At 50.6% G+C, this 18,797-nt stretch overlaps 6 protein-coding genes across 6 annotated transcripts; 3 read left to right on the top strand and 3 right to left on the bottom strand.

The window, feature by feature from the left end:
• Positions 1 to 40: 40 nt before the first annotated feature.
• On the bottom strand, positions 41 to 1,650 carry M431DRAFT_502710 (hypothetical protein; the record flags this gene model as incomplete). The annotated part of the gene is made up of 1 exon (XM_024918196.1): positions 41 to 1,650. The coding sequence occupies exon 1, from the start codon at positions 1,439 to 1,441 to the stop codon at positions 44 to 46; it is 1,398 nt and encodes a 465-aa protein (XP_024780247.1). The 5' UTR covers positions 1,442 to 1,650.
• On the top strand, positions 1,568 to 6,649 carry M431DRAFT_601 (hypothetical protein; the record flags this gene model as incomplete). The annotated part of the gene is made up of 3 exons (XM_024921555.1): positions 1,568 to 1,605; positions 1,848 to 2,023; positions 2,079 to 6,649. The coding sequence occupies 3 exons, from the start codon at positions 1,568 to 1,570 to the stop codon at positions 6,647 to 6,649; spliced, it is 4,785 nt and encodes a 1,594-aa protein (XP_024780246.1).
• Positions 6,650 to 6,976: 327 nt separating this feature from the next.
• M431DRAFT_72190 (hypothetical protein) lies at positions 6,977 to 9,890 on the bottom strand (the record flags this gene model as incomplete). The annotated part of the gene is made up of 2 exons (XM_024921993.1): positions 6,977 to 9,347; positions 9,409 to 9,890. 2 exons carry the CDS (start codon positions 9,888 to 9,890, stop codon positions 6,977 to 6,979), a joined length of 2,853 nt encoding a protein of 950 aa, XP_024780245.1.
• A 1,279-nt stretch (positions 9,891 to 11,169) lies between these two features.
• On the top strand, positions 11,170 to 14,076 carry M431DRAFT_502704 (hypothetical protein). The gene is made up of 5 exons (XM_024918195.1): positions 11,170 to 11,351; positions 11,495 to 11,574; positions 11,687 to 11,719; positions 12,345 to 12,689; positions 12,754 to 14,076. Exons 1-5 carry the CDS (start codon positions 11,290 to 11,292, stop codon positions 13,797 to 13,799), a joined length of 1,566 nt encoding a protein of 521 aa, XP_024780244.1. The 5' UTR covers positions 11,170 to 11,289; the 3' UTR covers positions 13,800 to 14,076.
• A 1,001-nt stretch (positions 14,077 to 15,077) lies between these two features.
• M431DRAFT_71672 (hypothetical protein) lies at positions 15,078 to 16,135 on the top strand (the record flags this gene model as incomplete). The annotated part of the gene is made up of 3 exons (XM_024921939.1): positions 15,078 to 15,355; positions 15,658 to 15,805; positions 15,890 to 16,135. The coding sequence occupies 3 exons, from the start codon at positions 15,078 to 15,080 to the stop codon at positions 16,133 to 16,135; spliced, it is 672 nt and encodes a 223-aa protein (XP_024780243.1).
• A 776-nt stretch (positions 16,136 to 16,911) lies between these two features.
• On the bottom strand, positions 16,912 to 18,286 carry M431DRAFT_502701 (hypothetical protein). Its single transcript, XM_024918194.1, has 4 exons — positions 18,077 to 18,286; positions 17,758 to 17,832; positions 17,536 to 17,628; positions 16,912 to 17,474 (listed from the first exon to the last, which is right to left on the bottom strand). The coding sequence occupies exons 1-4, from the start codon at positions 18,102 to 18,104 to the stop codon at positions 17,326 to 17,328; spliced, it is 345 nt and encodes a 114-aa protein (XP_024780242.1). The 5' UTR covers positions 18,105 to 18,286; the 3' UTR covers positions 16,912 to 17,325.
• Positions 18,287 to 18,797: the final 511 nt, after the last annotated feature.

Below are 18,797 nucleotides of genomic sequence, written 5' to 3'. Positions count from 1 at the left end.
TCGCTAACAATGATGATTAGGTTTATGTACAAAGTGATGTCCTTCAGCTTAAGAGCTCGTCCGTGCCTATCAATTTTGCCATCGGATCCTGGGCAACTGTTCTCTTTCGGCGGTACTCATCCATTTCGGCTTCCGAGACCCCATTCATCATCTCTGCCTGCGTACGCTTCTTGGTCTTTGCGCTTTGGGCCGCTGATTCTGGTTCAGCCTCTTCCTTCTCCGTAGGCACCGGTTCAGCCTCCTGATCCAATACAGGCGCACCAAAGCGCTGGCGTTCAGCAGCCTCCCATGCTTCTTTGCCTTCCTCGCCAGTACAATAACTGTTCTTGATGAACGAGTGGCAGCATGCATAGCCCCATTTGAAATTTGACCACCAACTGCCCCAAACAGATGTGTGATTGTTGATCAGTGTGTCCTCCACGTATTTTGATTTTGCGCTCCTGAGAGGGGCTCCCTTGATAAGACCGGCCTCATCGTACTCAACAAATGTTTCAGATTCCGCAATGGCCATATTGCGCAGTGCGGCCGGCATTGCTTTATGCCCATCGCTCCCGTACTTGTCCAAGAGTTTTTGTTCCCGCTCCATGCGCCTCTGCTCCGCCTCTTCCGCTTGCTTCTTACGGTAGAAGGCACCGGCCGTTGGATTGGCTTGCAAGTGTTGTGATGTATCGCCGCTTTTTTCTTGAGCTTCCCACGCATATCTTTGCGCCTTTTCAAAGTCACCAGCATCACCGGAGGATCTCATGAAGCCTTCTTCTGCAAATAAATCGGCTGCCTTGTCTGCCGTTGCGCCTGAATTGACGAGTGCTCTGGTTTTGGGGTCATACTTTGCAGACTCCAAGTCAAGGTTCAGGAGATACTTGGCAGTGTCTTCTCGTATTCTAAGTTGTCTGGTTGCCGTACTTTGATGCTTGCTCATGTCGTTTTCTTCAGCGTATTTATCGCCATCATCCTTCTCATCGTCGTCGTCGCCATCGGTAGTCTTTTTGGCTTGTTTTCGCAGATCCTCCATTTGGTTATAATCGTCGATTACTTTGCGATATTCTCTTGCATCGTACCCATTCCAGCGATCTCGTTTTGCATCCCATCCAAGATTAACATCCTGGATAATCTCGTCCGCCTGAATATCCTTGCCCGTCCACTTGGCACCCTTTGCTCGTGGTCGGCTCAGACAGTCTTTGGCTTTATGTGTCATCGAACCGCAGTTTTCGCAGGCACCTTTCCGGTACTTTGTCGCGGCTGGTCCAGCCTTCTTGCCACGATCGTACCATTGCGACTTTTCGTTTTTCTCTTCGCGACGCTGATGCTTAAGGTAATCATTGTCATCACCTTCTTCGCCGGCATAGAATGGCCGTTTGCTAATGAACGATGGGATGTAAATGTTTTCCTCTTTGGAGGCGGCACCCGTTTCCGATTTTCGAGGCGGCGGCGGCGGCGGCATGGTTCTTGAGAGAGAGGTGATATGGAAGCAAGGCCGATTCTATTTGCAAGAGTCAAGGTATTACGGAAGGGAGTGGGATAATATGTGCGCTGTATCGGCTTTGCAAAGAAACGGGAGAAGCTGAGGATGGCTGAGATCTTGGTCGCGAAACAAGCATCCCAAATGTCAGTAAAGAGGATTGATAGGCCTTTATCGACACGTGATCACGCGCTTGAGAACCCCCACCAATGACGCGAGTTGACACGCCTCTTTCATGAGCTTGTGATAAACCGCGAGGCAATGCAATCGTCCACTCTCCGGCTGTTCTCGAGTCGAGCGTAATCTTATGGATCTGTTCGCTCAGAAGAATGGGCTTGTTCCGCCTCCGTCTGAATTGTATTGATCATTATCAAGCGCTACCAAGTAGGCATGATCCGCCACTTCGCAATGACGCCCAGGAAGCCCCGCCCTTGAATGCTACCAGGGTTCCTGTTATTCGAATATTTGGTTCAACTGAGTTCGGCCAGAAGGTTTGCGCTCATGTGCATGGGGTATTCCCTTATCTATATGTGGAATACGATGGCGACTTGAATCAAGATGCGGGTGAGCTTCGCTGTGTGGCACCCGCCTAACTTGTGCTAATAGATATCGTCTATAGTTGGGGCGTTTATATATCGCCTACACCTCTCCATCGATCATGCGCTGGGCATAAGTTACCGGCGCGATCAATATGGAGACAAGGTGAAGTATGTTGCGCGAATTACGCTGGTGAAAGGGATACCATTCTATGGGTACTCTGTCGGCTATAAGCCTTTCCTCAAGATCTACATGTTCAATCCTGTTGTGATGACACGGTTGGCGGATCTACTTCAGCAAGGCGTTATCTTGAAGCGAAAGTTTCAACCCTACGAAGCACATCTCCAGTATCTCCTCCAGTTCATGGTCGACTACAACCTATACGGATGTGATTACATCGAATCGTCGCAAACGTATTTCAGATTTCCAGTTCCTGCACACGATGCGAATACTCCCACGTCTTCACATTCCTGGAATGAGCACACTGTTCCAGCTGCATTCATCACGAATGAACTGACACTCCCGCGAGAAAGTTATTGTTCGATTGAAGTTGATATCGCTGCCCAAAGTATTGCCAACAGAGGAAAGGTCAAAGAGCGACCACTTCACCATGACTTTACCGAGTTTGTAAATCCCCCAGCCGGGGATTTAAAGCTCGTCTCTAGCATGGCCGGACTTTGGAACGCCGAGGCTCGAAGGCGCCAGCGTCAAATTCCATCCGGCCAGACGCTTACCCAGCATTTCGGGTCTTCTTTTCCACGTGAGGCCCTAGTATCGATGTCGGCGGCGGACTCTCGATTATCTCAACTGCAGGCTTGGATGCATGAAGAAGAGTATCGCCAAAAGGTAGAATTCTTGATTTCCAAAGAAAGAGAGCAATGCCACGAGTCAGAATTAAGCCTAGATACCTTTTTGAAACCGTTACTCCAGGAAAGCTCCATTAAAACAGCGTTACAGTCTGTTGAAGATCTCTACCCTTCTAATATATTGCCTCTACTGGGGCTTTCTCCCAGTGCAGCACACCCAAACAAGTATCCTAGTAGCAGTATCGAGGTCGATGAAGCGAAACTTCAGCTCTCTCAGCTAGATGAAGATGACTTTCTCGCAGCGGACTCGGATGCATCCGATTTAGAACAATTAGAACAAGAGGTTGGAAAGGAGCATGGGGATGTACCAATGAAAAATATCGACCACTTGTCGCTTAATCTCAGGAAGGTCGACTTCAGCAAAAAGCCCGAAACTGTGGGATTTAACATGCGGATCCTAGGGGTTGTTGAAAGTGGTTTTTCAACTGGCCAGATCCCACGAATCCCCGTACCATCTAGTCTTGTTGAAGCAGCGCAGCGCAACCAGCTTACCTATAAACGTGGTGGGAAGGCTGTGACTAGTCAAGGGATCAAAGCAGTGAACAAACGGACAGCATCGTGGCCACTGAACAACAACTTGGTTAAAAAGGCTAAACATGGTGCTGCATCTCCGGAGAAATCTTTGCCACTTTTAAGAGGCGCGGATGAACCAAGCATTTTTTACCAATCACAGCCTTTGTCTCAATCTACCAACATTTCCAAGTCATCGCAGCGCAATTTCAAGGAGGAGGGACCCAAAGCTTTTGGCCACGTTGTGACTTATGCTATCCCTCCGCCCTCTGCTGCCGATGTTACCTGGAATAGCGAACATGGCCTACCAGAAGTCATATACCCGGATGCTTTCTATAGCAATGAGAAGGATCTTTCATTACGACGACGGGAATATGCCGGCAAGGAGTTTCAGCTCATCAGTGATACCCTGCCATTCCTACCCGAGTTCGACCCAGCTGGCAATTCTTCACAAGTCGGGAGTCAAAATGCCGAGACAGGGCTCTTCCAGAAAGCCCGCATGCGGCAAGATGACCAGCGACTGAGGAAACTCTGCTCGTGGAGAAGCTGGGAGATTGCGCAACCTCCTCCTTCGTACGAAGAAGTTGCCGGGTGGCTGGTTCGGAATGAAGCTGCCAGCGTCACAACGCCCAAACCAAAATTGAGCCGCCCATGGCTCTCTCAAATAGACGGGCCAACGCCAAAGTCCAAGTATGACTTTAAGTATAGCCAAAAACAGCCCTCGTCGGCTGTACCACATGAGGCTCAATACATGAGCACGATGAGCCTCGAAATCCATGTAAATACAAGAGGGAACTTCGTCCCCAATCCTGAGGAGGACGAGATTCAGTGCATTTTCTGGCATTGGAAAGATGATGAGGCAATGGGCAACGCTGCACGTGAATTGCCAGGATCATCCAAAACTGGGGTCCTTGTTCTCTCCTGCGACGATGTTTTAGCTAACCAAGTGAGAAGCGTGGTGCCTGATGAAGTCATTCATGAGTCATCAGAGTTGGATCTACTTAATCGAATGGTTGAGATTGTCAGATTTTATGACCCAGATATACTAACTGGTTACGAAGTCCACGGGGGCTCATGGGGCTACCTAATTGAACGGGGAAGGCTAAAGTATGACTACGATCTTTGCAATGAATTTTCCAGGATGAAGGCACAATCAAAAGGCCGTTTTGGAAAGGATAGTGATCAATGGGGCTTCAATACGACTTCGACGATTCGGGTAACGGGAAGGCACATGATCAATATATGGAGAGCCATGCGTGGTGAAGTAAATCTTCTCCAGTATACCATGGAAAACGTGGTGTGGCATCTTTTGCAGCGTCGAATACCACATTATTCGTGGAAATCTCTCACGTCCTGGTATCGCAGTGGCAAAGCGCAGGACTTGAACAGGCTTTTGAAATACTACCGGACACGGACCAGACTGGACCTGGAGATCCTTGAATCCAACGAGCTAATCTCGAGGACCAGCGAGCAGGCAAGGCTTCTTGGCGTCGATTTCTTCTCTGTGTTCTCCCGTGGCTCGCAGTTTAAGGTTGAATCCATCATGTTTAGGATTGCAAAGCCGGAGAACTTCATACTGGTCTCTCCGAGTCGAAAGCAAGTTGGCCAACAGAATGCTCTCGAGTGTCTGCCATTAGTAATGGAGCCGCAGAGTGCCTTTTACAGCAGCCCTCTGCTTGTACTTGATTTCCAAAGTCTGTACCCTAGCGTTATGATTGCGTATAATTATTGCTACTCGACTTTCCTAGGGCGGATCACAGATTGGCGCGGTAAGAGTAAGATGGGGTTCGCCGAGTATAAAAGACAAGATGGCCTATTGAGTTTGTTGGAAGATCACATCAATATCGCTCCAAATGGGATGATGTTTGTGAAACCCGAGGTTCGGAGATCTCTGCTCGCCAAGATGCTAACGGAAATCTTGGAGACGAGAATAATGGTCAAGAGCGGGATGAAGCAAGACAAAGATGACAAAGCTCTACAACAGCTGTTGAACAACAGGCAGCTTGCCTTGAAGTTGCTCGCCAATGTTACCTATGGTTACACGTCGGCCTCGTTCTCAGGTCGGATGCCGTGCTCGGAAATTGCGGATAGCATTGTACAAACTGGTCGCGAGACGCTGGAGAGAGCCACTGCTTATATCCATTCGGTGGAGCGATGGGGCGCCGAAGTGGTGTATGGTGATACCGATAGTCTTTTCATCTATCTCAAAGGGCGATCAAGAGAAGAAGCATTCGTCGTCGGACAAGAGATTGCCCAGGCCATCACGGAAAGGAACCCCAAGCCAATAAAGCTCAAATTCGAAAAGGTCTACCACCCTTGCGTCCTGCTTGCTAAAAAACGCTATGTTGGGTACAAGTACGAGAGTAAGGATCAGACAAAGCCCGAGTTTGATGCCAAAGGCATAGAAACTGTCCGCCGTGACGGGACTCCCGCTGAGCAGAAAATCGAAGAGAAGGCGTTGAGGCTCCTCTTTGAGACGGCGGACCTGAGCCAAGTCAAGGATTACTTTCAGAAGCAATGCGAGAAGATGATGCGTGGCAAAGTATCGATTCAAGACTTTTGCTTTGCCAAAGAAGTCCGTCTCGGTTCTTATGCTGAGAACGGTCTACCGCCTGCAGGAGCAATGGTCAGTGCAAGGAAGATGTTGCAAGATGCCAGAGCAGAGCCGCAGTATGGCGAACGAGTCCCGTATGTGGTAATCACTGGAGCGCCAGGTGCCCGGCTCATCGATCGATGTGTCTCGCCGGAAGAGCTTCTCCGCAACCCTCACTGGCAGCTGGATGCAGATTACTACATCTCCAAGAACCTGATACCTCCGCTGGAGCGAATATTTAATCTTGTTGGCGCCAACGTGAGGCAGTGGTACGACACCATGCCAAAGATACGGCGCATTCACCGGACCCAAGGGGCAGGACAGAAGAAGTGGACGCTGGAGTCATATATGCACTCGGTAAACTGCATGGTCTGCGGAAGGAAAATCGCCAGCACCACGGAGGCCTCGCTGTGCCGCTTCTGCCTTGCCACGATACCTGCTTCGCTGCTGATGCTGCAATCGAGACTCACAGAGGCGGAGCGCAAATACGAGGAGACACTACGTGTATGCCAGAGCTGTGAAGGGATCAGTCCTCTGCAAGAGGTTACATGCGACAGTCATGACTGTCCCGTGTTTTGGACTCGCACGAAGCTGAAGACCAAGATGCTTCACGAGCAAGCGGTGACGAGACCCATGATCAACGAGTTAGATGCCAAGATGGGAGGCGTTTCGCTGAACTGGTAGCATAGACACACAAGAACCCGAAGGATAATGCACATTTACTGGCTCACTGACAGAAACTGGCATGCCACTAGATGAATGGGCAATTTGTCTATATTACTGATGCTCCCCTTGCCTAAACGCCAGCGCTAATTACAAAAAACTAAATCATCCTACTTAGGTAGCCTAAGATTTGCTCTGCGCGCTTTCAACCTATGTAGTTACCTATCCGTTCTATCCGTCTTGTACAAGTAAATCTATAATAATAAAAAGAGAGGAAGATGAAAATGCTCGGCATTAAAACCTTGAGTGTTTAAGATAACCAGGAGCATAGACTCAGCGTGCCGGATTCTAGTCATCCACCATCCATGCGGAATAATCATCGTCGTCATTCGGCTCTGGCAAAGCTGATGGACTTGGTGGAATAGGCCGGCTCGCTGTATGAGAACTTCCTGCTTCCAAGCCGTTAACTGCGTCGCCCGCGGAAACGAGAGGTGTAGATTTGATGCCACTGGCACTGGTTTCGCTACTTTCCTCCATCTCCGGGAAATCTCTATTCCAAAGCGCAGTCTGGTGTGCCTCGTCGTCGACTGCGGGGGTATTAGGCTGTGAGTCGTCTGGCGCAGCAACAATGAGGATATTTGGGCTATCTTCTTCTTCCTCTTGATGGCTATCTTGTCTCCTTCTCCGCGGCGGGGACGGGCGTCTCCCCGGTGAAGGCATAGCACCATGGTCATCTTCAGTCACAAGGGCGAGCGGATCCTCCAAGATGATGGGAGGGGATCTTCGCTTTGACGTGGGAACGGGCCCTATCTTGGTGCCACCATTTGTTGGCATCGGAAGTGGTGTCCCTGGTGGCGGAAGGGGCTGCCCTCGGCCCATGGGCTGGCTCAAATCGACAGGGGTATTTTTATCATTGTTCCTCATGGCTTCTCGTTGTCTTTGGAGGGCATTCCACCCCCATTGCCTTGCTTGGGCGGCTGCATTTGTGACTGCTGCCAAGGTATTCCTCTTTTGTGCTGTCACCTCACCATCGAGAGAGGTTGCGGCATGGGGATGTTCTCGCTTTTGGAACAGGTTACGGCTAAATGAGCCTGCCTGGGATTTCAGTGAGCTGGCGGTAGACGTCCGAGAGAGATCTGGCTCAGAACCCATTGTTGGTCCAGAAATTGATGCCGCATGTTGTTGTGGTTGGGGCGCAAGCTTGTGGTCGGCATTCATATCGTCGTCCGTGCTAGAGTTGAGGTGCAATTCTTTTGAAGAAGAGGATGACCGCCTAGAGACTAGAGTGGACTGTGACGCCTTTTTGGTTATCGGTATCGGTCCTGGTGAGGCATCTTGGGATCTGGAGCGCAATGCCGCCATATGGCTCATGGCATAGTCCGGTGGAGATGTCGAGGGTTTGAACAGATCAGCATGGGTTATTTCTGTTCCGACAATGGGCTCAGTAGAGGTTTTAACGATCCTAGGAGAATGGACCGGGGCTGGAGGTGCAAGATCCACGCTGGTTGATGACGCCAGACCCGACAACGGAGTTCCTAGTCTGTCTGCTTTCTTCTCAAGAGGGCTGGGCGCTGGCTCTAGAGGGTCAATTACTGTCATTCCTTGGCTCTTCTCTATGGATTGAGCATCATCAGAGGGTTGGACAACGCCGGCGTCGACAACATCTGGAATTTCACCATCGCCAACTTGGGCCAAGGGTTCGGTAGGCTGTGGAGAGGAGGACTTGACTGCGTCGTCTCCTTCAAATATTCCACCTCTCAAATGCTTGTGTTCCGTGTTAAAGAAGGGAACGTCATCCCAGAAAGGCTGAACTAACGTCTCAGCAAAGACTTCCTTGATGCGATTTTCTATCTGACGAGTGATGACGGTATAGGTGATTTGTCTCGAGCTGACAATGGGCTCGATGGTCATTTCCAACTTTGGCATCGTCTGGAAGGAGAACCATATTCTGTTGCTGGGAGGCGGTTTGATTTTAAACAGAACATGACCTTCTAGCCTGCGAAGAACCACGGCCAGAATCAGGTTTACTTCTCGAACTTTGAACCTCGCCCCCAAATCGATCCTCGCTGTAGCAGCAACCTCGATCCGAAAGCTCCCGGTGTATCTCAGGTCAGCCTCTACAACACATTCACCCTCGACGTTGAGATCTTTGAGTTTCAGATTGGCGAGGTATGGTGCAGCATCTCCGGTGTCTATTTGCTGGATCTTGATGTTGGTGAGGAACGAAGGTGTTTTGACGCGCGAGATCTTTTTGGTGATTTTTTCGTGGATAAATGATTCCAGGTCTCGGGTCTTGTACACGCCCAGGAAAATCCTACCAATGAGTGCGTTAATCCAGCGAAAGTGCGACTGGTCTTCCGACGAATGTAGCTTCTGTACGAGCGAAATGATGGATTTGAGGTCAAAATGTTTGGGGACTGGCGCAATTTGTTCGACACCGAATGTATGCTGTTGGTTTTTGAGCATGGCAAAGTAGAAATCCTCCTTGGCCGAGCAATTTTCGGAAAACAAGTAGAACGGCTTAGATCCCTGATTGTCCGGCGTATGATCGGGTTCGTTGGCTTTTCGCGTCAAGGATATTGCGTTTCGTTTGATAAAGAGTTCGCCTTCGGGTGTAACATCGCCTCCCGAATATATTCCTATTCTGTGGTGTGCTAGAGAAATCACATGTCGCACTTCGAGCTGCTCCTCGTCGTCGAAAAGCATTAGATGCCCGTGTCTGCGGCTGGTCAATACGAGGAAGGTGTTTCGTGTAGGATGAGACGTGTGAAGAAGCCTACCTTAGCACCACGTAAAAGACATTGCCTGCCTTCTTGGGTCTTTGGCTAACGCTGCTGCTATTTTCCATGGAATTTGCGGCAGCCTTGCGATCGAAGATGCTCCTGTACATTGTCTGGTAGACGCTTGGACTGGTTGGAGTCACGGTGGCCGAACCGATGGGTGTTGAGCGCTCCACGGGCTTTGCGTTGATTCCCATGGGTATGTATTCACGGCATACTGCAAAGTATCCGGCAGCGACATCGATGTCGGTGTTTGCTCTCTTGGATTCGCTGTTATTCCTCTCCCTCCTAGCTTCATCAACCGCAGTTGTGTCATCGCCGGGATGGACAATATCGCCCTCATCTTGGTCATCTTGGATGCCGAGGACGCGCTGGTAGGGTAGGTTATAGTATCCCAAGATGAAAATCGAAGCAACCACCAAAGGTACAAACGTCACGCCGCCGACAAGGTAGGCTACTAGAATCGTGGTCCAGGCAGCCATGGCGAGAGAATGGACGGACAGGCAGCTATAGATCCCACAGGGGACGATAGCGGCCCGCTACAGACGATCAAGGCGAAAACAACGCGAGGTGGAAAGAAACGATCATTATGCTGCGCTGGAGAAGAAGTCGACAAATCGATGATAATCAAGCTGTTGCATAGCTTGAAGGTGAGCTGGCCAGAATGATGCTTGACTTGAGGCTGACCTACGTCATGTGATGCTGGCAACCGGTTAGGTAATGCCGACCCGGGCCGTGTACCCTTCCGACTCATGTACCGAGCTGCTCAGCGAGATTATGCACTTGAAACAGGTAGTCTCATCAAAGTGGTACTTGGCTGTCGCACTTTGTACGGGTACTGCAGCTAGGAGGTTAGCAGCATTACCCGAAGGCTTAGCACTTGCCTGTACAGGTAGCAGATGTCAACAAAGACCTTTGAATGAAGTCTCCGTGCTATACTATTCAAATATAGCTTCAAAAGGAATCCTTTTACACGTAACATCGAGTAAAGCACTGTAGCTAGCCATCTAGTACCTGCTTCAAAGCACAGTTCAGACATATAACGCAGACGCTGTGAGCCATTTATAATGAACGGGCATAGATGAAACTGCCCGTAACGCCCTGTCATTGAAGATCCCAGCCGTAGGCCGTTGTAGTCTAGGGTAATAAGTGGCCGCAATGAGCTACAAAAGTCGATGGTGGCAACATCCATGTATAAAAAGACTCATCGAAAAGATGTTCCATTCACTTTCTACCTGGGTGAACACGGAGCACGATCAAATTCGAAATATTCATGCAAATTAGAACTTGTGATGCAACCTTTGTCCGTCTGCATGAATATCTCCATGTGTTGATCGCTATTCTGTAGTTCTTGGGAAGATTTCAGTGACTAAAAGCAAATGCATGAGTGTTTACAACCCAGGTATCAAATCAACAGATATGTAGACACCATGATGAATATTTTTCTATATACCCGCCTAAACTATCCCTTTAGACAAGCGGTTACAGCCAAGAAGAGGCATTATCAATGATCCATGAACAATAAATCACATCCTTGACTGATTTCTGCTTATCTAGAATCATGAAGGCAAAGGCGCTATTAGATCCGCCGTTTGCCGCCGCCAAAAAGCGCGAGAAACCTGGTGATGGGCTCCCCCACTAAGCTAAATGATCCATGGGCTGATTGGGAACTAGACCGGCCTGTAAAAGCACGCAAAACTTTTCCTCGTGCTCTTATTCCCTGGCGCGGTCCTAGACTATTTAGTATTTTCTCTGTCGCTCAACAATTCCCACCTCCCTCTGTACTTTAATTCGACATACTCCAGCTAAATCTTTTGTTTGGCAAATCGCGAGCGCTCTTTCAAGCAACCAAGTCGTGAAACAACAATTTGCCGCTCAAACATGGGCCAACCATCTTTTGCGGCGTCAAACGCCATCATCTACGTGACTTATGGCTTCTTCCTGTGCGTAAACTCAATCTCAAACTTGCATACGCCCTCTGCCTTTGTCTACCGCTTTGAAGCGGAGGGACAAAGAGAGAGAGATGAACAAGAAGAAAAAGAAGAAGAAATCCATTTACTTGAAGCTAACATGAATGGATATGCAGCGTCTTGGGCACGGGCATTGCCTGGAGAATGAGAAAGCAACCCAATACGGAGTTTCTCTCCGGCAACAGGACACAGACTGGTCAGAACACGCAAGAATATGACGCCCTTTTTTCTCCGGCGATCATCTTATTCAACTCTTTATTTCCGCTCTCCCCCTATTTCTAAAGCTAACTTGTCCGTGTTAATTGCAGCTTGGCCTCTGGCCTTCAACTTCATCGCCTCTGGTGAGTCGCGAGCGAGGGCAATTTTCTTTGCTCCGTGAAATTTTTGTCGCAGACAGAGACATGTCTACGGAGCGGTAGCAGCAACGTCAACTACAGCGCCTTGATCGCACTCAAGGAAATGTGAACGGAATTTCGCTTCATTTCTCTGGAAACGAGTCGAAAACATCAACAACTTGCGGAAAAGATGCCCTTATCTAGGAGGCTGAATAGGTTCGTAACCCACAAAAGCAATCTTCGTCTTCTCCCCTCTCTCCCCTGCGATGCGTCTCTCTCATTCTACTACTAATCAGAGGAAATTCTGGGGGCTTCACTTCCCTTGCCTTTATAGGCACTGGGAAGGAGGAGAAGATTAAGAGATCAAGATGTCCATCGTTGGGACAAAGAGGGGGGAGAGGATGCGGCTCACTACGGGCGCCGAGTTGAAGCAGCTGTGCGAGATCCAACCCCGGGCAGATGTAACATGATTTACTTTCTGCCTGTGGGAGATGTTGCGGCTGCATCAACGAAGCTGAGATTGTACCGTGAATACTCGATCAAGTTAATGCTTGCGTGGGAAACGTGCTGCCGCTCCAGATCCCCTTCCTTGTACCTTTTCCCGTTATTCGTGTCATGCTGACTGTCGCAGCCTTGGGATCCGGTATCCTGTTCTCGTACCCGGAACTCGCAACTATTGCCGGTGTTCAGGGTGTCGTAGTTTACGCATTGGCGTCGGCGCTGCCCTTGCTCATTTTCGCTCTTCTTGGCCCCATGATCCGTCGCAAGTGTCCTGATGGATTCGTTTTGACGGAGTGGACGCGTAACCGTTATGGCACGGTTGCTATGCTGTATCTGAGCTTCATGACGCTTGTTACCTTGTTCCTTTACATGGTTGCAGAGCTGTCCGCTGTTGGACAAGTGGTCAACGCTCTTACCGGTCTTGATGGACTTCCGGTCATTATTGTGGAATGCGTGGTCACAACCATTTACACATGTAAGTGCCCGCATAGGAGTGGAGTATAATGTGAAGATCTGGCTAACATTTATACGCGTAAAAGCTCTGGGTGGATTCAGAATCTCGTTTCTCACAGACGTCATCCAAGGAGCCATGGTGGTTGGGCTCATCATCATCGCAACCATCACCATTGGCGTCAAGGCCGAGATTGACCGCGATCTCATCGACTCCTCGGGCCTCACCAAGGCCAGTCTTGTGGGATGGCAGCTGGTGTACATTCTCCCCGTTGCCGTGCTGACCAACGACTTCTTCCTCTCCAACTTTTGGCTGCGTACCTTTTCATCCAAGACGGACAAGGACTTGTGGGTCGGCATTTCTGTTGCGACGGTGGCAGTCTTGTGTATCCTCACCTTGGTTGGTGCCACCGGTCTTATTGCTGCATGGACGGGTGCTTGGCCTGGAGATGACGACATTGATGGATCTCTTGCCTTCTTTGCTTTGCTGGAGCAGCTGCCGAGCTGGGTCGTGGGCATTGTGCTGGTCATGGTTGTCAGTCTAAGTGTCTCTGCGTTTGACTCTCTGCAGTCGGCCATGATCTCCTCGGCGTCCAACGACTTGTTCCGCAACAAGCTGAACATCTGGATCATCCGAGTGCTTGTGGTGCTTGTCATCATCCCCACTGTGGTGATTGCGCTCAAGGCTCCGTCCATCTTGCAAATCTTCCTCATCAGCGATCTCGCTTCAGCAGCTACGATTCCTGTGCTCTGTATTGGATTGATCGACTCATTTTACTGGTGGCGCGGGTTTGAGGTCGTCGTGGGAGGACTGGGCGGCATCCTGACTGTCTTCATCTACGGCGCCATCTACTACGGCGATGCAAAGAGCGGCGGTGAGCTGATCCTGCTCGAGCAGGGTCTCTATGCGGGCGATTGGGGTGCTTTTGGAGCCTTCGTGGCTGCCCCTGTGGGAGGCATCATCTGGGGCTTCATTGCTTTGGCGCTGAGGCTGGCGGTCCAATTCGCTCTGGCCAAGAGTCGAGGCGAGCGTTTCGATGCTCTTGATCGCCCAGTGGCTACGAGTGAGGAGGAGGAGGATGACACCCAGCTTGTGACTGAGATTTCGACCAGTGTTGCCGGCAAGTTCTTTTGAGCCGTTGGCTAGAGACGGGTGAAGTCATGATGTTGGGAGCTGATAGTATTCCTCTTTTCTTGGATACGACTAAGAAGAAGAATATGATGATGTGGTTAGTGGCAGTATTGGATAAGAAAGTTGGATGGTGGTGGTGGTTGCAGTGGTGTTGCAGTAGTGGTAGTGGTGGTAGTAGTACTCACAGAGCACTCTGGTGGCCACGACAGTAACATCGTGGTTGTAGGAGGTAATGGTAATCATATACTCAAAGTGGTCATAATGGAGATTGTACCTGCGCATCGAATTATTCCCCTTTTGACGGCACATGACCTCGTCTCCATGTCGCCCTGCCCATGTTGTGCTGCAAACTCGGGAGGAATGAGGTTCAACGTGATGTAACCTGGATTCGATTGGCTGTCTGGTGTCAGAAGTGAGGAGTAACATGGAAGGGAAGGCGGAAGCAGCCGCACTGGCCTAACCCAAACTCAAAGTCCGCTAAAGAACCCCTCCAAGCAGCACCCAATTGGGGAGGCTAGCTCCCTAACCCGTGAAAATCTACAGGCGACGCTGACGCTATAGCCTTCCCCTAATCGATCAAACGGATGGATCTGTGGGAGCTGCCACCTCTTCATAACAAACCAGATATGCTGCATTAGCCGCACTTGCATCATCGAGCAGAGCCTCGCGCAGAACCCAGAACCCGCACAGCAACAACACACACTCCACCTCGAGCTTCTGATCTTTTGATCTTAATCTTTACACTCCAAGGTTGCATTTCTTTGCTGAATACTCTACTCAACTAGACTCAACTCAACTCAACTTACCAAGCTTCATCTCCTCGCTACTCAAAAAAGCTCAGCCTTACCATCACTTCCTCCTCCTCCAAGCTCATGGCATAAACGACACACCTCTCTCTCTCTCCGATTGGTGATGGCAAAGGCGACAACGCCGCCTCCAAGCTACGAGGCCGTGTCCGCCGCTCCTCCTCACCCTCCTCATCCTTCACATCCTCCTCACCCTCCTCCGCCTCCCATCTCCGTCGCGACGCCGGGCCTCTCCAAACGCCGTCCCGCCTCTTCTCCCTCGTCCCCGACCTCGTCCCGATCCTGGCCATCGTCGTCCAACCCCTGGTCATCACCCACCAAGTCTTGGTCATCGTCATCATGTCCACCTCCGCCCGCGCCTGTCCTGCGACGTAACGTCTCGTCTTCTAGCCTCTCGTCCGGACGGCCCTCCGAGCTGACGCCTCTGACCACCAATGGTCCCCTGACCTCGACCTCCTCCTCCTCTGCTGCTCGCATGCGCTCCGCTTCCCTCTCCGTCGCCAGAACCGAAAAGCCTCCTATACCGTCCATGCTGCAGCCCCGCGTCGCCGTCGTGCTCAACGTGCCTCAGCCATGGCATCCCTGGCTCTTCGCCTTGCGACTTTGCTCGATCCTGCCGGCTCTGTGGTGGGGGCTACCCTCGCTACTACGCTTGCTGCTTCACTTCTTGCCAGGCCCGCCTGATCAGTTCATGCTCGTCAAACAAATTGCCATCTCGGGCAGCAATATGGATGCTCTCCAGACATCTCTCTTGTCCTCGTGCTCGAGTGAGGAAGGTGAAGCGGCGGCGGCGGCGGCGGCAGCAGTCTTGGCGGCACCCTACCCCATTACCGAGACAGCCTTGGCTACAATATGGGTGCGTGCTACATGATTTTGTTGTGATACTCTCCAGCTACAAGCCGTCAGAAACTAACTGGACATCTGGGGGTTCTAGTGCTTTGCCTGCGGCTACCTCGCTTTTTTCTTCACCGATTGCCTCATGTCTCGATGGTACGCTCTCTCTCTCTTCCCGTCCAATTTCCTTCCAAAACTGACACTCAGTTTCCTTGCTCTAGGCTCATCAACTATACTCCTCATGCCACCTTGGTTCGCCTTGCATCTATCAACGCCGTCAATGCCTACCTTACCCTCACCGTGTTATCCCTTACGGGGGGATTCCAAGACCCACGACTGCTCCTCCCCGGCTGGGTCAGCATAGCAACCGTACGGACAAGTCTCGTCTCCTTATACCTCGAAAGTGTCAGAGGCTTTCAAAGGTTGCATGGCTAACAAGCTCCGTCTGCATAGTCCCTCACCATTTGCTACCACGTCACGCATTCCAAAATCAACATTCGAAAAGAAACAATCACCTCGGTCAACGTCTTCTCCATAGCTAGCTACATCACTATGGTTGTGTTGTTAGCTCACATGCAGTGGTACAAGCCCGACTACCCCACCATGCCCATTGTATCAAAGGGCAGCCGCCTCTGGCAAAACGGCAAACGCCTCCTAGCCAACGTCAAGGCGCTGATTAACGAACACGCCCAACAGTAAACGGAAAAGACAAACGCATCATATGAAGAGGAGCGGGGTGGGAGTAAGGGTGTTGCCATTCAACAAACAAAAGAGCGGGAGAAAGAAGAAAGAAAGGAGAGCATGAGGAGGAAAGAGACATGAAGTGTTTTGTGTTTGGGCAGGGTCGGATATACTAGCGTTTTTCCATGTTTCTCTTTGCGACGACTTCAAAGTTTGAGAGTATTGTTTGGGGTTTTCCTTTTTCCTCTTTGATTTATTTACCGTCTCCCCAGTCTTGGTTCATTCTGGCAATACAGGCGTTGGTGTGTTGGACAAGGGCAGCTTTCTTATTCAGTCTTGATTACTTCTCCTTTGCGTTGCCAATATTTTATCTGCTGTACCGATAGAGGTACTTTGCCTTCCCAATATTTACAATTTGGTTTTACCTGGCGTTGGTCTAAACGGTGGGCAAGGCAGTTTCCCATACTTTTTTCCTGCATTGTTACCTTACGTTGTTTAGTTGCCAAGAACATTTGGGAGAGCGGATTCGCTGATTCTCCATTTCTCACCACACACTTTTCTTTTTCCCTCGAAAAAGCCTTTGGAGACATTCACGCACAATCACACTGAATCAAGTTACAAACAATGTACATATCGCGGCATTCGTCGCACCACACTTTCTTGGCATTATTTCTATTTGCCCTAGACTACGGCTAGGCCCGTCCGACACTTAGACCCGATTGCAAGGGGAATGATGAAATGGCCATTTTGCAGAATAGTGACCGACTGACAGAACCAGTTTCCTTGGCCCGTAGCCTAGACCTTTGGTCAAACGTAAAAAAAAAAAAAAGAAAAGAAAAACGTTGCTAACTTGACCTACTGTGCTGCAGCACAGCATGAGTAGGTGCGTAGTTAAGCCAATAATATAGCTGCCTCTCTATCCCGTCCTCTGTATGGCGTCCGGCCGGCCAGACCTTCAAACAACGCTATTACGCGCACGCCGGTGGATTGTACCGGAGAGGGCCTCTCATCGCATGAGACCGCTCGCAGCGCCCAGCAGAGGGGTGGGCGTACAGCGGTTTCGACTAGACGACGGAGGTTGCGGTAGGCGTCTGTGTGAGGTTCACAGGCTGCTCGAGCAGCCCCATTCCGACACGCTCATCACCAGCATGCTGTGAAGCCAAGTCGCTGGAAGGGCGGGCCGGGGCGGCGGCGCGAAAGAGGACGATTTAGGCACCGTGAACGGTGATGTTGTCGGGGTTGAGACCGAGACCGTTCTTCTTGTCAACGAGGAAATCCATGACCTTCTTGCGTTGGTCGCCCTGGAGCTGGATCACCTCACCGGCCTTTTCATCATTGACCTTGTTGCCATTGCAAGCTGGGGCAAGTCAGTATGGAGATCGCCAAATTGTTGGCACGATAGAATAGAAGTGACATACCGAATTCCTTCCTGAAGAAGGTGAGAATCTTGCCGGGGTCAAATTTAGCAGGAAGACCAGTAACCGTGGTCAGAGACTTGCGACCATTGCGCTCTGTGGCAAGATATTAGCAGTTGTTTTGGGGAAATGAATGGATGAATCGAGAGTTGGCCATCGACATCGCAAAGCGCGACTAAACATAGACCATGCTCAATAGATAGTGTGAAGGGGGGGAGAACGTACGTTGAATGCGAATATGGATGTGGTTCTCGACCTTTTTGATATCACCGGTGTCGTCGTCGGCTTCGGCGAAGGGGTCTGTGGCAAGCAAGCGTCGGTCAGCAAGATGAACAAAGTAGATGGATGGATGTGATTGTGGCATCCAGAATCAGCGTCTAGGGAGGTGCAAGACTTGTCGACATGCATGAGCGCGTGTTGCGACACATCGCGCACATCGCACACGACAAACAACCAATGCAGCCCAACCCAAAACAAGATGCGGGAGGGGGGCGAAAGAAAGCCCAGAGGGAAAAGAGAGAGGAAAACAGCAAGGCAAACGTACCGAAGGACTTGAGATTTTCGATGGACATAAACTCGGATGTTCCGGGGTTTCTCGTGGGAAAAAGGAAAGTTGAGGGAGGCGAGGTTGATGAACCGGCGGCTGCGAAAGGCGACGGTCTCTGAGGTGTTTTGGTTTTTGGTGATGCGGGACAGAGAAAAAAAGGGTCGGCGGGGAGAGGGGCTGAGCGCCTTTTGTGTGTTTTTTATGCGGTGACTCGACGAGCTTTTTAAATGCGCTGGCGCAAATGTAGAGGTTGGGCTGGCGACTGGTGATGTGACGACAAGAAGTTTGTGTCAGGTGAGCAACAAATCGAGAAGAAGTTTGAAGAGGCAAAAGGGGGAGAAACGATGGGAAAAGATTGGTTGAGATTTGATGCACAAAGAAGGTGGGCGAAAGGTGGGGGAGAAGGGAGGGAAGGAGAAGCCAAGGGAGAATGTTCGAAGCTTGGGCAGGTGGGCGGTACCTGGCCGTTTGCGGGCAGTCAGGGCGCAGGGCGAGGTACCCGGTACCTTTCAGTCGTTACGTGGTGGTGACTGTTAGGGCGGCAGGTGGCCAAGAGAGAGGCTGCTTGGGCTGACCCTGGGCTCCACAGGCAGGCGGTGGGCGGAAAAGCCTTGGAAACGAGGCGAGGAGCGGGCTCCAGTGCGGAGAGTCTAGTGGACAGACAGGGTACGAAGTGGCTGAAGACGGCACTGGCGAGCCCTACGAGAAGCAGCATCAG

This window comes from Trichoderma harzianum, assembly GCF_003025095.1.
Source record: "Trichoderma harzianum CBS 226.95 unplaced genomic scaffold M431scaffold_1, whole genome shotgun sequence".
Lineage (NCBI taxonomy): Eukaryota > Fungi > Ascomycota > Sordariomycetes > Hypocreales > Hypocreaceae > Trichoderma > Trichoderma harzianum.
This window is presented reverse-complemented; position numbering and strand designations above follow the sequence as displayed.

Excerpts from the sequence above, each read along its gene's own strand:
- M431DRAFT_502704 (XM_024918195.1), top strand. The coding sequence starts at position 11,290 with ATGGGCCAACCATCTTTTGCGGCGTCAAACGCCATCATCTACGTGACT. Across the intron at positions 11,352-11,494 it reads GTGACTTATGGCTTCTTCCT|CGTCTTGGGCACGGGCATTG; the intron begins GTGCGTAAACTC and ends ATGGATATGCAG. Across the intron at positions 11,575-11,686 it reads CGGCAACAGGACACAGACTG|CTTGGCCTCTGGCCTTCAAC; the intron begins GTCAGAACACGC and ends TGTTAATTGCAG.
- M431DRAFT_502701 (XM_024918194.1), bottom strand. The coding sequence starts at position 18,104 with ATGTCCATCGAAAATCTCAAGTCCTTCG. Across the intron at positions 17,833-18,076 it reads CGAAAATCTCAAGTCCTTCG|ACCCCTTCGCCGAAGCCGAC; the intron begins GTACGTTTGCCT and ends TGCTTGCCACAG. Across the intron at positions 17,475-17,535 it reads CTTCTTCAGGAAGGAATTCG|CTTGCAATGGCAACAAGGTC; the intron begins GTATGTCACTTC and ends GACTTGCCCCAG.